The sequence below is a fragment of the Lathyrus oleraceus genome, chromosome 3 (assembly GCF_024323335.1).
Source record: "Lathyrus oleraceus cultivar Zhongwan6 chromosome 3, CAAS_Psat_ZW6_1.0, whole genome shotgun sequence".
NCBI lineage: Eukaryota > Viridiplantae > Streptophyta > Magnoliopsida > Fabales > Fabaceae > Lathyrus > Lathyrus oleraceus.
This window is the reverse complement of record NC_066581.1, coordinates 208,250,025-208,269,900: the sequence shown is the minus strand read 5'-3', so window position 1 is coordinate 208,269,900 and position 19,876 is coordinate 208,250,025. Positions and strand designations below refer to the sequence as shown.

The window sequence follows — 19,876 nt, the reverse complement described above, 5'->3', positions numbered from 1 at the left end:
ATGTTTACTTTAACTGGTGACGGATATTCTCATTTTTGGTCTTCTGCCCAGTAACTGGTAGTTGTAAATCCTATTTCTGCAGTTTCTCCCTAGCAAAGTTATTCTTACCCGGTAACCGGTAATGAATACTCCCTCCTGGTGGTCCACAACGAGTCATCCTTGATATGTTCATCCTAACCGATGACAGATGTTCTCTCTGTCAGATCTTTATTATCTAATTACCCAGTAACAGGTAGTAGATAATAGATTTCTGCTCCTCCTGTGTTGAAGTTCATTTCTGCCCAGTTGAGTTGAGTGCGTATTTCCTTAGTGAAATCGCTTTCCCCTGCATGATTCGAGTACCTCAGTTTTATCCTGACTTATTCGTATCCCCTGCAGATGTTTTTGTTTCCCCGGCTGAGTCTTTCCATTTTGTGTGGAATCCCTCTAGTCCCCCAGTAGTTTTAAGTCGTAGCCTGGCCTATGCATAACTCCTCCCCCCCCCCCCCCCAGAGTCTCTGTCTCCCCAGCATGTATTCCTCAAGGAATGCATTATACTCCTACGGACTTTCGGTCTCTCTGATTTCTTTTTCCTTTGTGGCAATATCTCCCCACAGAGCATTAACTTTTGCATTCATGTCATATGCATCATAAGGTCTCTTAGGGACCAAAATTTATTTCTATATGTTGTTATTTAATCCCATTCTACTGAGTCGAGTCGAAGATTTTAACCTTCACCTCCTCAATTAGAATATCCTTAAATAGGGGCAGCTGTAAGACCCCAATTTTGACCCTAAGATCCCTCATGCAATTTCATCATAAGCATCAACATTGGGATCATGTCTTGGCATCCTCCTTACCCCTCTTTCATTGGGTTTGTTTTGGGAGAATACCAAAAATATGTCTTTGCATTTGCCTAACTCTTTTGTAGGTAGGGCATGATCTCCATTGATTCATGAAGTTCACATCTAGGGTTTGAGACACTCATGAACAAAGGGCACAACCAAGAATTGATTAAAGAATGGTTATGAACATCATATATGAGTCCCAATGATCTCTACATTTTATATTGATCAAGTTTTCTTCAAGAGTTTGAGGGTGATTTGCCTTGGAAACCCTAGTTTGACTGGGTATCTTGAGTAACTTCTCCAACAAGCTATCTCACCAATTGATCAAATTTATCAAGGGACACTTAAAATTTCATCATCTTATGAATATATGATCTACCATGAGCCAAGAAAGTCAGGAGAATTGGAAATTAGCAAGTTGGTTGATGGTGGTTGGCCAGATGAATTCATCTGATCAAAACTGGATCTCCCTAGACCCTATCTCCTACAATTTTCACCATATGAAAATAATTCTAAGATAAAACTTACTCTAAATTACATTCTAAACAACTTTCATGTTGAGACCTAGAGCTAGTTTTTCTTGGAAAAACATTTTCTATGTTGGAACATTATAGGTCATTTTGTCTAAACCCTAATGTGAAAGTCAACTTCCCAAGGCCATAACTTGCTCAATTTTTATGAGATGAAAGATTTCCAAGTTGAAAAATCAAATTCAATGTGTCTACTTCAACTTTGGTTTTTGGAGTTGGAGCTAATTCAACTTTTTTGAGCATGTGTTATGAGGTTACATTATAGGTCACTTTTGACCTATACCATTGATCAAGTGATTTTTCCAAACTTCAAAAATGCATAACTCTATCATTTCAAATCCAAATGACATGAAATTGGTGACCATTTTTAAGGTATTTGAGTAAGCTACAACTTTTATGAATACACATTTCTCATTTGAAGCTCATATAAAAAGTTAAGCAAGGTGGAAGATTGAGACATATGGCTTGACACTTAGAAAAATTTTGATATGTCAAAAATTTCCAAAATTCCACCTCAAATTTCTCCAAGTTCCAAGCTCCAAATGAAAAAGTGTTGAACATGAAAGATGTTCCTCTTGATCTCACCTTTCCAAAGAGCTCAAATTCATTCATTTTTTACAAAAAATGCATATGTTGCGCATGGCATAAACAGGGTGACATCACTTGGCAAGGATCAAACTTCAAACATCAATGCACACTTGCCTTGCAATCCAAGCTTAGTTCAGAGCATCTGATATTCATTTGTGGACCTCAAGCAATCATTTCATGGGCCTATATGCGCCCATGCACACTTGCATCACCATTTGTCAAAATTGGAAAGTAATTTGAAGTGTGCAATTATTAACTGTTTCAACTATAAATAGAGCTTCAATTGCTCAGAAATTCAGACACATTCGCGCCAGCTTTGATCCCCCATCTCAAACCCTCACTTTGCAAAGGATAAGCCTGAAAAATTCTCCTGAATTTGAGCTTGAATTTCCACTGTTTTGAAATTCAATTCTCCAGGAATCCATAGCTTCTTAACCATTCAATCCTTCTTCTGCAAGCAAGTGGAGTGAGATCAAGCACAAGCAAGATGAAGATCAATTGAATCTAGACCTCCATTGAAGGTATTTTCCAGAAATTTTAAACTCTTCGATTCTCTCAAATTCTTGCTCAATTCTATTGATTCTTTAGTTGTTTGAAGTCCTACCAATGTAGGCAAGAAGATTGAGCTGCTTTTAGGCTAAATCGAAGCAACTCGGTTCATGTACCTCAAATTTCAACTCCATGTATCTCTCAATATACTTGGAGTTGGAGTGAATTGAGGTCAGATTCGAGCTCAGTGCCATTTTTTCTTTAAGATCATGTCCTTTTTTTTCATTTTGGTGATGCTTCATGGTGGACCAGTCCGGTGAGGTCCACCGGAGAAGATGACCGGAGCTCTGACTCCGGCGATGAGTTGGCAAGACTCTGAACCACATGATCCGTTCTTTTTGTTTTAATCTTGGACGTTGGTTGTAATTACCACATGTGTAGCAATGTTGACTCAAGACCATGTGGAACGCGCGCTAGGGACCATCTGATCTGCCACCTCAATTAATGAGGGAGATCAGATGGTCCACGTATTTTTGATTTTCTGAATTTTTATTTTAATTGCATTATTTTGAATAATTCATATTAAATTCAATATTGATCCAAAAAATATGGGACTTTCACCAAAAAAATTCAAATATTTTTCTCTTTCATATTCTGAATTAAAATTATTTTTTGGATCATTATTAATATTTTTCATGAATTAATTGATTTTGAATTTGTTTTTAATTGTTTAAAAATATTTTTAAATGTCCAAAAATTAAGAAATTTTTTCTCCAAGGTCCTTTGACCTTGTTTGACCTATGATAAATCTCATGGCCATTTCTTTGGTGTTTTGATGAGATTTTAGGAATTGGACAAACCATATTTGATTTAAATGCACTATTTTATTATTTTTAATTAAATAAATACCAATTATTTTTGTTGACCCCTTGTATTGACTTGTTTGAGTTTGCTTGTTGTTGTTGGGCATTGGTCAAGGTTGATTTGACTTTGTCAAATTAATATCATTGGATTTAGGAGATTGATGGAATGTACATTCCATCTCCCAAAATGAATTAATGATATTAATTTGGTAAAAGTCCTCCTTTGACCAATTTGTGATTTCATTCATCCCCTTCCCACTTCATCTCATTCCTCTTCTTAATTCATTCATTCCATTTAGCCTATGACATCTCAAAGTTCTAATGCTAGTTGATTGAAAAATTGACATGAGTATGGATGAGATTAAGCCACACCTTTTGCATATTCTTTTTTGTGTGTGGTATGTTTCATGAGCATAGTCCATTATACTATGTCTTTAACATGCATTAACACCAAAATTCTATTGCTTGACCTCAAATAGTTGTGACTTCTACATAAGTCCAATTACGATTGCTTAACATGGCGCTAAATTTGTGACATAAAAGGCATAAGCATTCTAGTTAGTGAGATTGTAAGTCTCCCCTCTTTCATGGTATTGTGTGGAAACTTGGCCTTCTTTCCTTCCTTCGGAAGATGTTTTGGTTCAAGGATTCATGTTTGTGATAAGTGGGTTGAGTGTTCTCCAAAGAATGTCTTAAAAAGCAAAAGCAAAACAAAACTAACTTCTAACCTACTAACTACTAACTTTTAATTTCAAGTTTTTACTTTAATGCAATTTACTTTTAGCACTATATTTCATTTGCCATTGTTCATATCATTCTAATTGTTTATGTTAATGTAATTTTCACTTTGTCCATTTGGACCATATTGTGTGATATATTTTGTTTGTGTATACTTTGCTTGTTTGTGTGGTCTTTGACCATTAATGTACATAATAATAACAAAAACCCTAAAAAACTTTTAAGTGGACTGTTGGCTTGATCTTGAGCAATTGGACTTAGAGTCTAGACAACATCTCTATGCAAAAGGACTTGGCCAATGCCAACTATCATGTAACCAAGTACTTGTAATTTGAAAATTCATCTGATACATCTTTGAAGATCTCTCTAAGATTCATCTGCAACATGATCATTGTGAAGTTGTTATTTTAAACTTGTGACTTGTGGAATTCATTTGTTGCATGGGCTATTTTGAAGAAGATCATGGAATGGATAAGCTTGGATGAGGCCATCTTTATTTGATGCCTTGCTCTTCAAGATAGTATAATTGTGCATTTGTGTGTTGCTTGATTCTAAAAGTCCAAGGGAATTCTGGGTTTCTATTGACATTTTTTTCTATTGGATTTCTACTCACTTGGTCAGATCTTTTCAACTCTAAACTTTTAATTTTGTGCATATGATAGTCTCTTCATCTTCTCCCCACTTCTTTAATTTCAAAATCTCTCCCTCCATTTTTCAAAATCTTCTTTGTGTGAACTACTCTTATTCTAAACTTTGACCATTTTTTTTGCAAAAAGATAGAAACTTTGGCCTTATGCCATTGCATTTTCAAACTTATTTTCTTAAATCAAACTTGTAAATAAACTTAACTATACTTGACTTAAACTTTCAAAAAGGCAAAAAGAACTAACTCATTCAAATCATTTTAGGCATTTGTGCCTTTCAAACTTAAATTTTGTAAAAATCAATGCACCCACTTTGAAATTTGTATCATGAACTACGAGGTTTTGATCCCTCATTTTTATGTTGGTACGTAGGCACAAGTCCGAAGGTCTTGTCAAACACAAAAATATAATTAATGAATTCTTTTCTCATCCCTCCATTCTATTTGTTTGTAAACATCACTTTGTACAAAATACATATGCACACAAAAAGGGCTCCCTAGGAGTACCTAGGACACTTTGGGTGCTAACACCTTCCCTCTGTGTAATCAACCCCCTTACTTGTGATCTCTGACTTTTAGTAGTTTTTATTTGAAAACTTCTTACTTTTTGGGTTTTGTTCGTACTTTTTTTCCTTTTTCCTTGGAAACAATAAAAGCGCGGTGACGACTCTTGTTAATTGATCTCTAGCTTGTCAATAGTTTGATGATCATGAATTTCCCGCTACACCTTGGATTGATTGTTAATAATGGTTAGGATTGAATAAAAAAATTGAAAATGGAAGTTGAAATTTGTGTTTGTTTGGTAGGATTTGTGTTAGTTTGTTAATTATGGTAGTTAAGTGTTAATTGTGTAATTGAATGATTGTGGATGCATAGGTAGTTAGAGACAAATGATGTATGGTTTTTGCAAAAGTACCAAGTTGGAATGTATGGCAAAATGTCATTAGTAATTATGCATGAAATTTGGAATATTTGAATGCTTTTGCCTTTGATTTTTCACCATTTTTGCCTTGAATTTTTGGTAAATTATCTCATGATTTTAAGTGCTTTTGAGAAGTGACTTTGTATTGAACATAAACACTTTTGAATGGTGTAAAGTTATGGATTAAATTTTGACTTTTGGGGCATGAATCAATGTTGGGAAGTGTTGAAAAAATAAGTACTTAATTTAATGAATAATGCAGAATTTTCCTTTTGTTTCTTGAGTTTTTCATGACTTTTCCCATGACTTTTTGATGATTTAACTTCATGATATGAATGTCTAACTTGATGTACCTTCTTCGTTGTAGCAAAGTGAGCATTATTGTGGAAGAATGAACTTGAAGCAACATTGAAAAGTGGAGAACAAATCATGAAAGATATAATTTGTTGGAAATTAGCATTATCATAATCATGACATAAGTCATTTTTGATGAATAATAATGAATCATTTGATCAAATGCTTGTAGACTATGTTTAAGAAAATTCAGGAATCAAAATTAAGTCAATGATCAACAGTTGATCAAAGTCAATAGTTGACCAAAAAGTCAACCGGACCCAAAATATGTATTTTTTATCCTCTTTCCTTGTAATGAATTTCCAATAAATGATTGAAATCTCTTTTTCATTCCAACTTTATCATTTTTTTTTTAATTCAAGCAATCTTCTGAATTAAGTAACAATCATTTCAACCCCTGATAACCATGAATCTCAAATAAAAAAATGATATGCACCACAAATGATATGAAAAATAAATCCGAATAACCACCAAATAATATCCGCATCGAAAATCCACTTTAAACTGATTAAATATGTTATTATCGAATATTTGATCCATTGACAGATTATACGAAATGCGATGAATGAAACACTAAAACGAATAATCTAATTGGATAACTCGATAATCATACATACAAATAATTTAAACATTTGTCAGAAAAAAAGAAAAAAAAGGTACAAAATTAGAATATAACATATATCAACTATAATAAATAAGTAAGAAAAGTAAGAAATCTAATGACAATTTCCAAATACTATGTCCACAAATAAAATTTCATATTACTGATATGTTATCCGAATTAAAATTGTTTACATTAACATAAAATCATAAGTACGTTGAATTCTAACATATTATATTAATAATAACATACTCATAAAATATGATAAGTATGTTCAATTCTAACATATTATATTAATAATAAATATTCATAAAATATGATTATTATTAGTTAGTATTTATTATAATTAAAATAAACTAATTTTTTTTACTAACAATTTATAGAATTATATTTTGATATGTGAAATCACAATTGTAACTTAAAAATGGTTACTCATATTTAATTTTTTTCAAATAATAAGATTGTAAATACTCTCACAAAAATGGAGTATATAACAATAAATCAATTAATAATATTAAAAAGTGTTTTTAAATTAAGAATATTATAGAAAATAACAGTATTGTTTTGTATATAATTACACATTCATAATTTCAAAAGGATAGTTAGTTTATATATAAAAAAATTATATGCAATGATCAAGAGGTTGAAAATAAATTATGACTAATTTAAGAGAAATCTGATATTCAATGTTAACTCAATCGAATGAAAAATAAATTAATAAAATAATAAATAAATTGCTAAATTTTATAAATAATCTATTCATAATCATAGCTAGTAAAATAAAAATTTATAAATTCATAACAGAAGAAATCTTTTGGAAGCGAGAAGGAATCCCACGCGCATTCAAGCGCTCAGCCCCAATTACAAAAGGGAATTTATTAATATATTATATAATGTTATTTATGTATTACACAAAAATACTAAAATATTTTTTAGATTTCGAAAATATATCTTCAGATATATTTAATACACACTCAACGTAGACCATTTTAAATGACGCTCTGTTAGTTGAATTTTCTAAATATTTGAGATGTATCTTTGGTATATTTCTGTAAATATATTTTTGTAATGTATACACAGCAGTAACGGAGACAATAACTAAAAACTTGTAATTTAATAAAAATAAAATTAATATTTATAAAAGAAAATAAGCATTACATAGATGATTTCAACATAAAATGCAACATTACGCTTCAATATTCAGGTGGACGCTTCAACACCTTCACAATATTTTTGACCGATCTTGAAATCGTCGCTTCCAACTCAAGCGGAACTTTTGTTTCGAAACATAAATATGTATTCCACATATCCCTTACATCTGCTTTCGTCTTGAGCTCAAAGTTGTTAAACTCAATCTTTCATCCGTTGTCAATCGATGGTGAACGGTACTTGAGCTTCACAATTCTTCGATTGTCTCCATAAGGAGGAGATTATGAATTTCGTATTTAATATCTGCAAGAGATGTGTACTCGTTGAGCTTAAACTTTCTCCTGGGTGTCGCGCCGGAGAAGAAGACATTTGTGACATACCAGATGATGTTTATTTGTGACATTTGAGACATTTTCAATTTGTGTGAAATAAAAAACAAGAGCACATTAATTTATAGAAGTTGTAGACAAATGTGGACCATTCAAAATCTGGCATGCTGATTCCAGATATATATCTTCGGGTCTGCACTCCATTATCTTGTTCCGGAGATGCATATTTGGAACCTCTCATGAACAGGTAGAAAATAAAACCTTTAAAAATAGAATTTAATTGAAGATTTTTTTGACAAATGAACAAATGTTATGGGAAAGATAAAAAATGTATTAAAATATTAAGAAATTGATTATATTACACTTCATTAATATTGAGACACAATTACATACACTTATTTTTCTGGATAAATAGGAAATTAAAATGAATCGAAACATTTGTCGCCCGCTAAATCTATGGGGTACCCCCTTTGACTTTTGTGCATTTAATTCTTTTTCAATGTTGCTCAATTTCTCGAACTCTTGCATCATTTCCATAAAATGGTTCGTCCAAGTCTCGACTTTTGTTGTTGAATAAGTCGTTCACTCCGGTGATGTAAGTGGTATATGACATCCCGGTTTCAAGTAAATTTGAACAGAATACCGTGATTTTGAAAGCCAACCAAACAGATAATACAATCATTTGGATTTTGAGGTGGGGTGGTACATAGTGGGATTTTTTCTTCTGAAAACCTGTATCCTGTAAGATCAACACACACCCTATCATACGTACATGCTATCAGGTGACCATTTTAGAGAAGCGCATCAATTTTGCCTCTGGTGCCGGTTCACCAAGGCAAGGAACAAGAGACTCATAAACTTCATTGAAGTTGTCTTTCTTTATGTACATCTGTGCGTATGATTCTTTATGAGTCATCTCCTCTTGGATAAGTTGATGGCGGACAAGTGTATAATTATCTTCTCCTTTTACGAGTAAATCCAAGACAACTCGATAACCACAATTACAGTCCCCCTCAACATTGATAATCCGCTCGATCTATTTGTGCATAAAAAAGGATATCTCGTTAATGAATAGAAACTTTGGTGGAGGCGGCGTAGGAGGTGGTTTGCTAATGCGAGCTTCTTTGAAAACACATTTTTGAAATTTCGGAGTTGGTGAGTTTGAAAAAACTTTGTCAACATGTTCAAAATACGAAGAAGACCGCACCGTTGAATTGTCACTCGGTGTAGGCTTGAGCTTCTTCGGAGCACCTTTTGTTTTTACCGGTTGAGAGGGTGGTTTCAAGTCGGTGGTTTCCGGATAAGAAATCTTCCTCAATTATTCTTTGATTTGGAGTTTCATGTTGTCACCGGCTTTCAAAAATACATCTTATATCACTTCTCATTCGGTCAAAGAGATATTCGATTTACCGTCTTTCATCACACAATTATCATCAAACCTAAGTCTCTTCAAGTGAGTGAAAACCTCATCCATTCTTATTGGACTACAAAGTTTCTTCTTTTTTGCAATAACACAAGCACATTGAAGACCATATATTTTCACAATTGTGCATCCACACTTTGCGCTATCTAAGCCTACATTAGCAACTAGTTTAGCCTCGTGAAAAATATAATTCAAACTCGCTCGAGATATGTTGCCGACCAACTGAGAATAAAGATTGTTGTCTTTAAATCTCTGTTCAAAAATTGTGATGCTCCGACCAAATAATATTTGTATCTCATTATGCTGGTTTTGAATCATTTGGTTCACGGAGTCACAATCTCTACACAAATCGTGCTTACTATTTTCCAATTGATTCTTCAATTTAGCATGAGCATACTCAAATCGATTAGTTGTTGTATTTCTAAGGTGTCTAATCTGATCAGTCCAAGTACAAACAATTTTCTCCTTCATCTGGCCAAGAATTATGCTTTCAACATATTTCAACAAATCAAAATAATTTTCACAACCTTTTCCTGAAATGAATAATGAAATCAACATATAGTTATTTTGTGGAAGAATTTACTATATGATTCCATGCATCCATTATTTTTTCCACAACCACACTCGTTTTCACCATTTTTCATCTTCGGACTCTATCTGTTTCGTCCTTACCGCAGGTTTAACTCGACTTTTCACATTATTTGTTATGTGATACCTACAAAGTAATGCATAAAAAGTAGGAAATATCTTTGCAACCGAATTTATCAAGGCGGTATCGCGGTTGATAACAATCACTTTATGCATCTTTTCTTGTTCCTTTAACATTGCCCGACACACCTCTAAGGCCCAAGTAACACTCTCCTTTTTTTCGCTCTCTAGCAATGTAAGCCCGACATAATAGGCCTTCTCAATAGATATGACATCAACCATTTCCAATAATGAAAGTCTATACTTATTGGTCTTGTACGTTGAATCAAGTATGAGCACAGTAGGAAACATGATGAAAAGCTTGATGGAATCAAGATGAGTCCAAAATATATATCTAATGGTAACTCCATCCTTACACGTTTGGTACCTAGACACATAATTGTTATCATCCAACAGTTTCAAGAGTTGTTGCATTTCAGTTCTATTCTCCTGCAGCGCCTTGTTAGTTTGATACTGAATATTGTACACTTGTTTGATATTTGAGATATTTTTTGGTCTTTTACGTTTCAAAGTTACAAGTATATTTTTCTATTGAACCAAATTCAATGTCATGTCAGCAACACATTCCTTCTCTTCTAGCATGAGGCAACACGCAATTGGATGATCGACTAACTTTTCACATAAATCATGGTTATGCAAACCACATATGACATTAAAAATCTCCAGTTATTATTTGCCAACATATAACCACACACCTTAAAGGAACACTCACATTTTCTTGAACCAGTGTCATCTCATTTCGGAGATGAGATCTATATTTCCCGTTTCTTTTGCACGTCATTGTCACAAAAACACATTTTTTATCCAAACCATCGGACCTTCTGATAACCACACCAAATCTCAGTTTGGAGGTCTCTATATGAATTCATTGGAGCATGTGATCACGAGATTCAAACTCTTGCTCACTTTTAAATTGGTTGCCAACATCTACCGCCTTCACAACAACACCTTTAGATGTGAGAGACACAAATTATTTGGGAGAAACATCGGGGTACACCATATCTAATGAAAAAAATTACAACAGAACAATAATTAAGCGCTAATGTTGTAAACAGAGCTGAAAAAATAAACTCAGACAGATACCGAAAATGCATTTTCGAGTAAGTTCATACTCCTACCGAAAATGTATCTTCGGACAAAATGTTGGGTTTTCAGACAGAAAAGAAGATTAATGTGAGCAATGAGGCTTGAAATTGTAACACCTCAAAATTTGCCCTCCTCTCTTGGGACTAGCATTAACATGTTACATACATTTTTAGGTCATTAGGCATTGCATATTGCATATCATGTGGTTACATTGTGCAAGTCATTCTCCCAAGTCTTGTTCAGAAGATGAGGAAGTCAAAGAGCAAAGTTAGGGTTTTATTGACTGATCATTGGCCATCTGAGGATGTGGAGGTCCAAATTAGGGTTTCATGGTTCTCAAAGGATATTGGTCTTCATCTTGTTTGGAATGATACATCATCATCATCATGTCTTGGTATCATCAAGTGATTGAAGCATATTCCTTGAGATTATGGTTTTGACCACTGGTCAACCCTAATCAGTTGCATTGGGCCAGTCATGGCATGATCAGGAGATGGGGTCTATGATGTATATGGGGATCATCTTATGGTTTTATTGAGCTTATTGAGGCTAGGGTTTCATCCTTGAGCCATTTCATCAGAGGATTGGAGCTCAGATTGATCTATGCAGTGCCAAATTCATCTATCAGTTGAAAAAGTCAACTGTGGTCAACTGTGCTTGATTTAATGGATTTGGAGGTGGAAATGAGTTGGATACACTTCATTCATGTTGGAACAAGTGTTATTTGACTTTTCAAAGCTTAAGAATGGAGAAAATCAAGTCAGGACAAGAATTGCCAAAAATAGAAAGTGACTTGTAATGGAAGTTTCCAAAAATGGAAAGTTTTTGATCTCAAAATTACATGTCCAAGGAAGCTTCAAATGAAAATTTGTTCAACATGAAAGTTGTAGATCTTGGTCTCACCTTTCCAAAAAGTCCAAGAACTTGAAAATCCCATGTATGGTTGTCAAGATATGGTCCAGTGAATTTCAAAAATGACCCATAATTAGAGGGGCATAACTTCCTCATGGAGTGTCCAAATTGGATGTTCTTTTTATGCACAAACTCCATTTGACATGTACTTTCATGGTGTATAATTGGATTTTCTCAAAAATGGTCAATGCAAAAAGTCAAATTTCAACTGTACAGTTAAAAGTTCAGGGGCAAAATTGTCCAACTTGAGAAATAATGAGAATTTTTGAATGGGGATTTTTGCAACACTTCACAAATGACATTTGAAAATTGTTGGAATGCTCATAACATGCCGAGGCTTCATGGTTTGAAAATTGGCTTTTGAAATGAGCTTGGAAAAAGTGAACACATAGCCATCACATGTGGAAAATGCAAAATACTCATCCAATGAACATGAAACAGGTGGCAACAGCTCATGACAGGTGTTTAGGGTTTGTGTGAGCTGGCATTGAGCTGTCAATGAGCTGGCATATGAAAGTACATTTTTGCCTCTAGCTTGAAAATGACATTTTCACTAATCATATTCCAATTGGTTAATTAGAGTGATTAAGTGTGGATTAATCAAGAGTATATATTCTTAATCACAACCAATTCATAACAGAAAATCACAATTCCCAAAATCAAGATCCAAATTCTCCAAATTCTCCAAATTCTTCAAGAACACATCAAAGCAAAAGTCACAAAATCTCTCTCAATTCTTGATCAAATTCGAAGATTCTTTTTGTGTTGATCTTCATTCCTCTCATACTCCATCTGTTTTGGTAATTCAACAACAAATGCACACCAAATCGCAACTGTTCATACAAGGTGCTTCCATGGTGAATCCGGATTTCGTGCACTAGGAGCAAAATCAATCGAACCTGAGCATTGCATTCGACTTCTTGGAGCTTCTACTACATCTGTTTTGACATTACACGCGCAAAGATCATCAATATCACTACTGCCATATCCAGGTGCTCATATTTCGAATCTCACTATTGCTCCAATGCTTATGTGCGTTTGATAGAACTTTTCATGTAGAATCCATTGATGTGATTAGTTTTAGAAATAGTGAATTGTGGCTCGAGTTAGGTCGATTAGAAGTCTTGAGAGCAAAACCTAAAACGCTCGATCCAGAGAATTTAGGAAGAATTAGGAGAAATCATTGTGATATTTGAGATCCTGAGAGTGAGACCTTTCCAACGGATGTGAGTTTGTCCATTTTCATTGAGGTTTGAGCGAAATCACAATTTGGAAAAAAGGTTGAAGAAGACGATGATTTCTGGATTTTTGCACTGTTTGATTCGTGTGTTCTCCTTGCCAATTTTCAAATCATGTTTCCCGCGGAACCTTAGCCAATAGCGTGCTTCCACTTCAATTAATGAAAACGACTGTGTTTTGGGACCGGAAGAGATAATTACAAAAACGCCATTATTTCTAATTAATTAATAGAACTCTTAAATAATTATTTAAAAATCACATAGATCTTAGAAAAATCAGAAAAAATAATTGGCTTATCCAAAAAATGTGAGGTTTTTTTCTATAGTTCCCATTTTTCCTCTAGTTTTTTATGAGTATGATTTTGCAAATTGTGTTTGGTGAAAAATTGGTTTGACCTAGAGGTGTTTGACTTGTGGTATATTTTGACACCTTTTGCCATTTCTATTGTGAAATACTCATGCTTAAAAAGAAATTCTTGAAAATTTTTGTGGTGATTGTAGACATGCCAATGGTGATTTACATGTAAATTTTGTGAATTTTGGATACCTGGTGATTGAGATATGAATTTTTGTATCTAGGTGTGACAATTTGTGTCACACCTAGCTAGGTCAACTTTCTGGATTTATTTTCATGACCTAGGCTTGTTTAAATGACTTGAAATTTTATATGTGTGATCATTAACATGTTAAGATGTTATGTGAATATTTCTGGATTTTTATGTGGCATTTTCAATTTGATTGGTATTTTTCATCTCTGTTGGTCAAATGTGCAAGTTCATGTGGTACATGTTTGGAATATCTTTGTGAAATGCTCATATGGTATTGGATGATGATGAAATTTGGTATGCTGGTTATAGACACATTGTAGGACATCCCTGTTTTGGTCCCATTCATTTCTTTATTGTTTTCATTGACTTATGAATTTTTGAAGTGAATGCATGTGTTGATGTTGTGATTTGGCTCATATATTTGTGTCTGTTTTTCTTGATTTTCATTGACATAGTTCCTTTTGTCCAATTGAGCTGAAAATTGACATGCTATACCCTGAATATGTCCTGTTTAGGTGTAAATTATTTGAGGATTTTTGGAATTGTTTTGATATGCTTTTGATTGAAGTTATTCTGGTTGGATGTTTGGTGTTATGTTTGACCTAGTTTGGCTTGTTTTGGTCATGAAATGAATATGGTAAATGATATAAGCATGGGACCAATTGCATTTGCTTTTGTTTGGCATTAATTTGATTTTGGTTAAAGATTGCTTGCTGTTTAGATTTTTTTCTCACTTTTTGGACCCTAGGCTTGGCCTAGTGGTCTTGTCTCTCACATTTGCTTGATTTTTCAGGATGAAAAGCACCATGCTTAGGGAGATTGAACCAAGTGGATTAATTGACATTGTTTGATGTTGAGAACTAACATGAATTTGTTTTGTAGGTTGTGAAGCTTGAGCTTGAGCTTATAGCTTGATTGTGTGTTATCTGTATAGTCTGACTGGTTAACATTTGCTGTTTATGATTGTCTGTCTGAGCACTGATAATACTTGATTGTTTTCAGGTACCTTTAGTTGCTTACAGTTCTTTAAGAACTTGCTTGCTGCTGCTTGGTTTTTAAACCACTTGAGGTAGGACTTCTATTCTTCATGTAGTCTGGAGACCCGGTCTGTTATTTGGCCGGGCAAACTGTCTGAAGTCCTCCTTAAGAGGCGATGATTGTGATTGTTTAATATTGTGCCTAAGCAGGTAAAGTCCTTAATCAAGGCAATTGGTGGAAGCCAAGGGATATGCAATCTATCCCCCACTATTCTGTGAGTCGTCCCTCTGCTCACACGGCTGTGTGTTGATGCATTGGGACACGAACCCAAGATCTTGTGCTGTTGCACAATCGAGTCAGAGTCTTTGAGCGTAGAAGGGTCCCTCCATTCTGGACCCACGCTCCTTTGTCAGAAGCTCTCCCTGGTCAGGGATAAGAGCTGTGAGGTCCCATCCTCACTTCACCTTTTCATCTGCTTCACCTTAGCCTCGTAATGGCAAGGTTAAGAGCGAATAATACCCATGTACAGACGACTTGCTTCGGCAGTCAAACCCATTGTTTGAGCCCACTTGATTGGTTATAGTGTGTGCTTTGTGAATATTTGTTTGACATGGTTGTTTGAAATGCTTGATGATTGTATGCTTGTATGCTTGCTTTCTTCCTGGATAGGAGTAGCTTGCAGTTGTGCAAGTAGGTAGAAACCTGAACGTAGGGTAACGATGCATGACAACACTAGGCTCGAGTACAGCTCCCTGGTAGTGTGTCTTCCCTCGGTTTCTGGCTAGATTTTCTTTCCCTTGAGGGGGAACTACATCGCCCTGATCCTTGTTCCAGACGAGGTATGTAGGCAGGTGGTCGTGCGAGACCACTCCGGGCAACCTTTTTTCTTTTTGCGTGTGTTTGCTTGTTATCTGATCGTGTGTTTTGGTTCGGATGCCGACGTAAGCCCAGTGATTGGCAGTCGGGCTCCACGTTTGCCTTTTGTGTGTGTTTTGGTTCGGATGCTGACGTAATTCCATCGAGTGGTTGTCGGGCTCCATGTTTGCCATCTGTTTGTGCGTTTTGTGTTGTTTGGCGTGCGTAAGCCGAATTACAGTGGCTCTGATTCTCGTTCCAGACGAGATATGTAGGCATAGGATGCGATGTCCTATCGAGCTCCCTTCTCTTAACCCCGCCTGCGTTCCCCTGTGTGTGTGTGTGTGATGTTTTAGCAACCTATTCTTTATTTTAGAACGTGGATCCCGTCGAGTACGACGGACGTGAGGGGTGCTAATACCTTCCCCTTGCGTAACCGACTCCCTTACCCTTTCTCTTTGGTCGCGAGACCATTTCCTTTCCAGGTTTCTCTGAGCGTTTCTCCACGTTTGCCTTTTGTGTGTGTTTTGGTTCGGATGCTGACGTAATTCCATCGAGTGGTTGTCGGGCTCCATGTTTGCCATCTGTTTGTGCGTTTTGTGTTGTTTGGCGTGCGTAAGCCGAACTACAGTGGCTCTGATTCTCGTTCCAGACGAGATATGTAGGCATAGGATGCGATGTCCTATCGAGCTCCCTTCTCTTAACCCCGCCTGCGTTCCCCTGTGTATGTGTGTGATGTTTTAGCAACCTATTCTTTATTTTAGAACGTGGATCCCGTCGAGTACGACGGACGTGAGGGGTGCTAATACCTTCCCCTCGCGTAACCGACTCCCTTACCCTTTCTCTTTGGTCACAAGACCATTTCCTTTCCAGGTTTCTCTGAGCGTTTCCTTTCCCTATCTTGGGATAAATAACGCGCAGTGGCGGCTCTGTGTTGTGTTTTTATTTGAGCTTCGCCGGTTGTTTTTTCGCGGATGCGACAGCTGGCGACTCTGCTGGGGATAAGGCAACTAGATGTCGACCTGTGCTGGTCCATCTTTCCCGAGCGAGTCCTTCCTAGCGTTTTAGGATAGTTTAGGTTGCTTGTTTTGTTTTATTTATTGCATTGATTATTCTAACAGTGTATATATTTGCATAAATATTTGCATGCATCATACTATCATGTTGTTGCTGTCCTCTGTGCAGGTGGTTCCTCTGTTTTGGGGTGGGTGTTCTGAGTGGGGCTAAAACCCAGGCCCGAGTATACACCTAGGACTAGTGTGGTCTCATGTCGCCTCTTTCATGTTAAGTCAACATGTGCCTGGCAGCATGATGTACCACAAGCCGGACGAGGTTCATTTGATAGTGCTTGCCTCTGTGGATATTCCGCTTTGGTTGAGTTACTTCATCTAAACTGTTGACTCTGGTGACCGATCATTTCCCGGATCTTTGGTTTAGACGATCTCAGGAGAGCTACAATGGCACACCCGAAAGGGCAAACCCATTGAGTATCTTTGCCCGATTGTCGAGACTATTATCCGCCTTAGGATGACCTGATTAGAATTTACCTGTGAGGGGAGGGTGATTCTTTCAGATGCATGTTCAGATGGTGACTCAGATGGTGACTTTTTGTTCCGTGGATCAGAGTCATATTTATAAGTAGGATTTATGGTCATTTATGTCAGAGACGCCGGAGTGCTGTCCGAGATTTATCAGTGGGGATCCGTTTATTTCAGGATTCCCTGGGCCGAGTTTATCAGTGGGGATCCGTTTATTTCGGGATTCCCCGGGCCGATTCAGATGGTTGTGAGTGTCTGCTCAGAGACTGATGATGATGATGATGTATCTGTCTTCCGTTTATTTCGGAACCCGTGGGTCGGATTTGTGATTGTACATTCTTCAGATGGTTATGATCAGTTCAGAGATCCGAGCCGTGATTCAGAGCAACAGATGATCAGATGGCTTAGAGGATGGCAACGCATTGCATGCATTCATCAGCATCATTACATCTTGCATTAATTACATCTAACACATGTTTATCCATATGCAGGGACATTTTTGATCAAGATCCTGGTTGAGAGACTTCCTGTTCAGATATGAGGACCGGCCGGAAAGACAACATTGCTTACAGTTTCTTCGATCCTGAGATTGGTGTGCTGAAGGATATGATAGCATTGATCACACCCGACCATGTGGGGATGTTCAGAGAGTCATACGGTAGTATCCTGAAGATAGTTTTCAGACTCACTGACAGTGACAGAAGTGCCATCCATACTCTTCTCCAGTTCTATGATCCGGGACTGAGATGTTTTGTGTTTCCAGATTATTTGTTGGGACCTCTGATGGAGGACTATGCTGGCATCCTGGGTATGCAGATTCGTGATCAGATTCCTTTCCATGTCACTAGGACGGAGCCTGATGTCCTTGGGATTTCCCGTGCTCTTTATTTGAGTCCGGGGATGATCAAAGAGGGTTTGAAGGAAAAGGGGAAGTTACCTGGATTTCATTTGAGTTTCTTGGAGGCTAATACCAAGGAACATGCTGCTATGGGTAACTGGAAGACGGTTTGTGCTCTGATTGCTGTGAGCATTTATGGGATTATTCTGTTTCCTAATCAGAAGAATTTTGTGGACCATAATGCTATCAGGTTGTTCCTGCAGAGAAACCCTATTCCTACTCTGATCGGAGATGTCTATTACTCGGTTCATAACAGGAACGAGAAGCGGCGTGGTGGTCTGATCCGGTGTTGTTCTCAGTTGCTCTTCAGGTGGTTTATGGGGTATTTGCCTTCTCGAGGTGCTTTTGCTCATCTTGATCCTTCTGTCAAGTGGTCCTTCAGATTGATGGGTTTGCGGGCTGATGATATAGCATGGACTCACAATGGTTTGGCAGGCCGAGATTTTATATACAGTTGCGGGAGTCTACCTAATGTGCCTCTTGTGGGAGTTCAGGGTTGCATCAATTACAACCCGACGCTTCTCAGGAGACAGATGGGGTTTGCTGTAGAGGGCCTCCTCTCGGGCGAGAGATCCAGGAGTCCTTTTACTTCCCGATTGATGGCAATCAGGCCAAGTTGAGGCAAGTATTGGAGGAGTGGCGAGATATCCAGAGGAAGGGTAAGGTTCCTTATGGTAAGGTCAACTGTCGGTATTTTCCATTATTTGAAGATTGGTTGCGGAAAAGAATTGAGATTACATTTCTACCATTTCCTGGGGGTGATCTTGGGTGTCCTAGGATTGAGGGTCCAAGTTCTTCTGTCAGTATGGAAGAATTCCTCGAGATGAAGAGAGCCAGAGATCAGTTACTTGCAGAGAAAGCTGAATTGGAGAGGAGTGTTGCTCGGTTTCAGACAGCTAACCAGGAGATCAAAGTGAAGATGGAAGATCAAGACAAGCGGCACGCCCTGGAAGCAAAGCGCTTTGAGATGGATACTGCCTATTATGGGAAGATTAGTGAGGCCTTAGCATCGTCCAACAGGGAGCACGACATCACCAAAGAGAGATTGGCTAGAGCTTCAAAAGTCATTGAAGATGAGAAGAGAAGGCAAGTCTTGGTGAAAGAACAGAGGGATAACAGAGTCCGAGTCCTTATTACTGAGTGGGAGGCAAAGCTGAAGGTTAAGGAGTCAGAGAGTCTGAAGATCGTCGCCGAGAGAGATCACTACATGGCAGAGAGAGACCACTACTTCAGACAGATGAAGATTCATCAGAAAGAAGTGGGGAGATTGCAGCAGGAGAACACCGAGCTCAGGTTCGCCGCGGAGTTCGCGAAGATGGAAGACGAGATAGGGCCATCTGTGGGACCCTCATCCAGCTAGTTCTTTCATTTGTTGTGGATTACCGTCAGGCTTGTTGACGGAATTTACTTGCTTGTATTTCTTTCTTGATTCTGGAGGATTGAATTTGAATTTTATCTGATTTGATGTATGACTATGGCACTTATTGTGCACTTTGCTATGTGATGGTATTTTTCATTCAGTGGTTGATCTTCAAGCTTTATTTGCTTTACCGTATGCACTCACACAAGCACACACATGGTCGGGGTATTCCTGCTAAATCATATATCTCTGATATGAACGGGGAAGTCAAATGCTGAATGTCAGAATATTGCTGCCGG

General features: G+C 36.9%; 1 protein-coding gene across 1 annotated transcript; it reads right to left on the bottom strand.

The window, feature by feature from the left end:
* Positions 1 to 9,414: 9,414 nt before the first annotated feature.
* On the bottom strand, positions 9,415 to 10,945 carry LOC127130456 (uncharacterized). Its single transcript, XM_051059462.1, has 3 exons — positions 10,877 to 10,945; positions 10,129 to 10,692; positions 9,415 to 9,927 (listed from the first exon to the last, which is right to left on the bottom strand). The coding sequence occupies exons 1-3, from the start codon at positions 10,943 to 10,945 to the stop codon at positions 9,415 to 9,417; spliced, it is 1,146 nt and encodes a 381-aa protein (XP_050915419.1).
* Positions 10,946 to 19,876: the final 8,931 nt, after the last annotated feature.

Coding starts and splice junctions, on each gene's coding strand:
- LOC127130456 (XM_051059462.1), bottom strand. CDS start 10,945: ATGACGTGCAAAAGAAACGGGAAATATAGATCTCATCTCCGAAATGAG. Junction 10,693..10,876: donor TGACACTGGTTCAAGAAAAT/GTGAGTGTTCCT, acceptor TTGGTTCAATAG/AAAAATATACTTGTAACTTT. Junction 9,928..10,128: donor AAAGTCGAGTTAAACCTGCG/GTAAGGACGAAA, acceptor ATTCTTGGCCAG/ATGAAGGAGAAAATTGTTTG.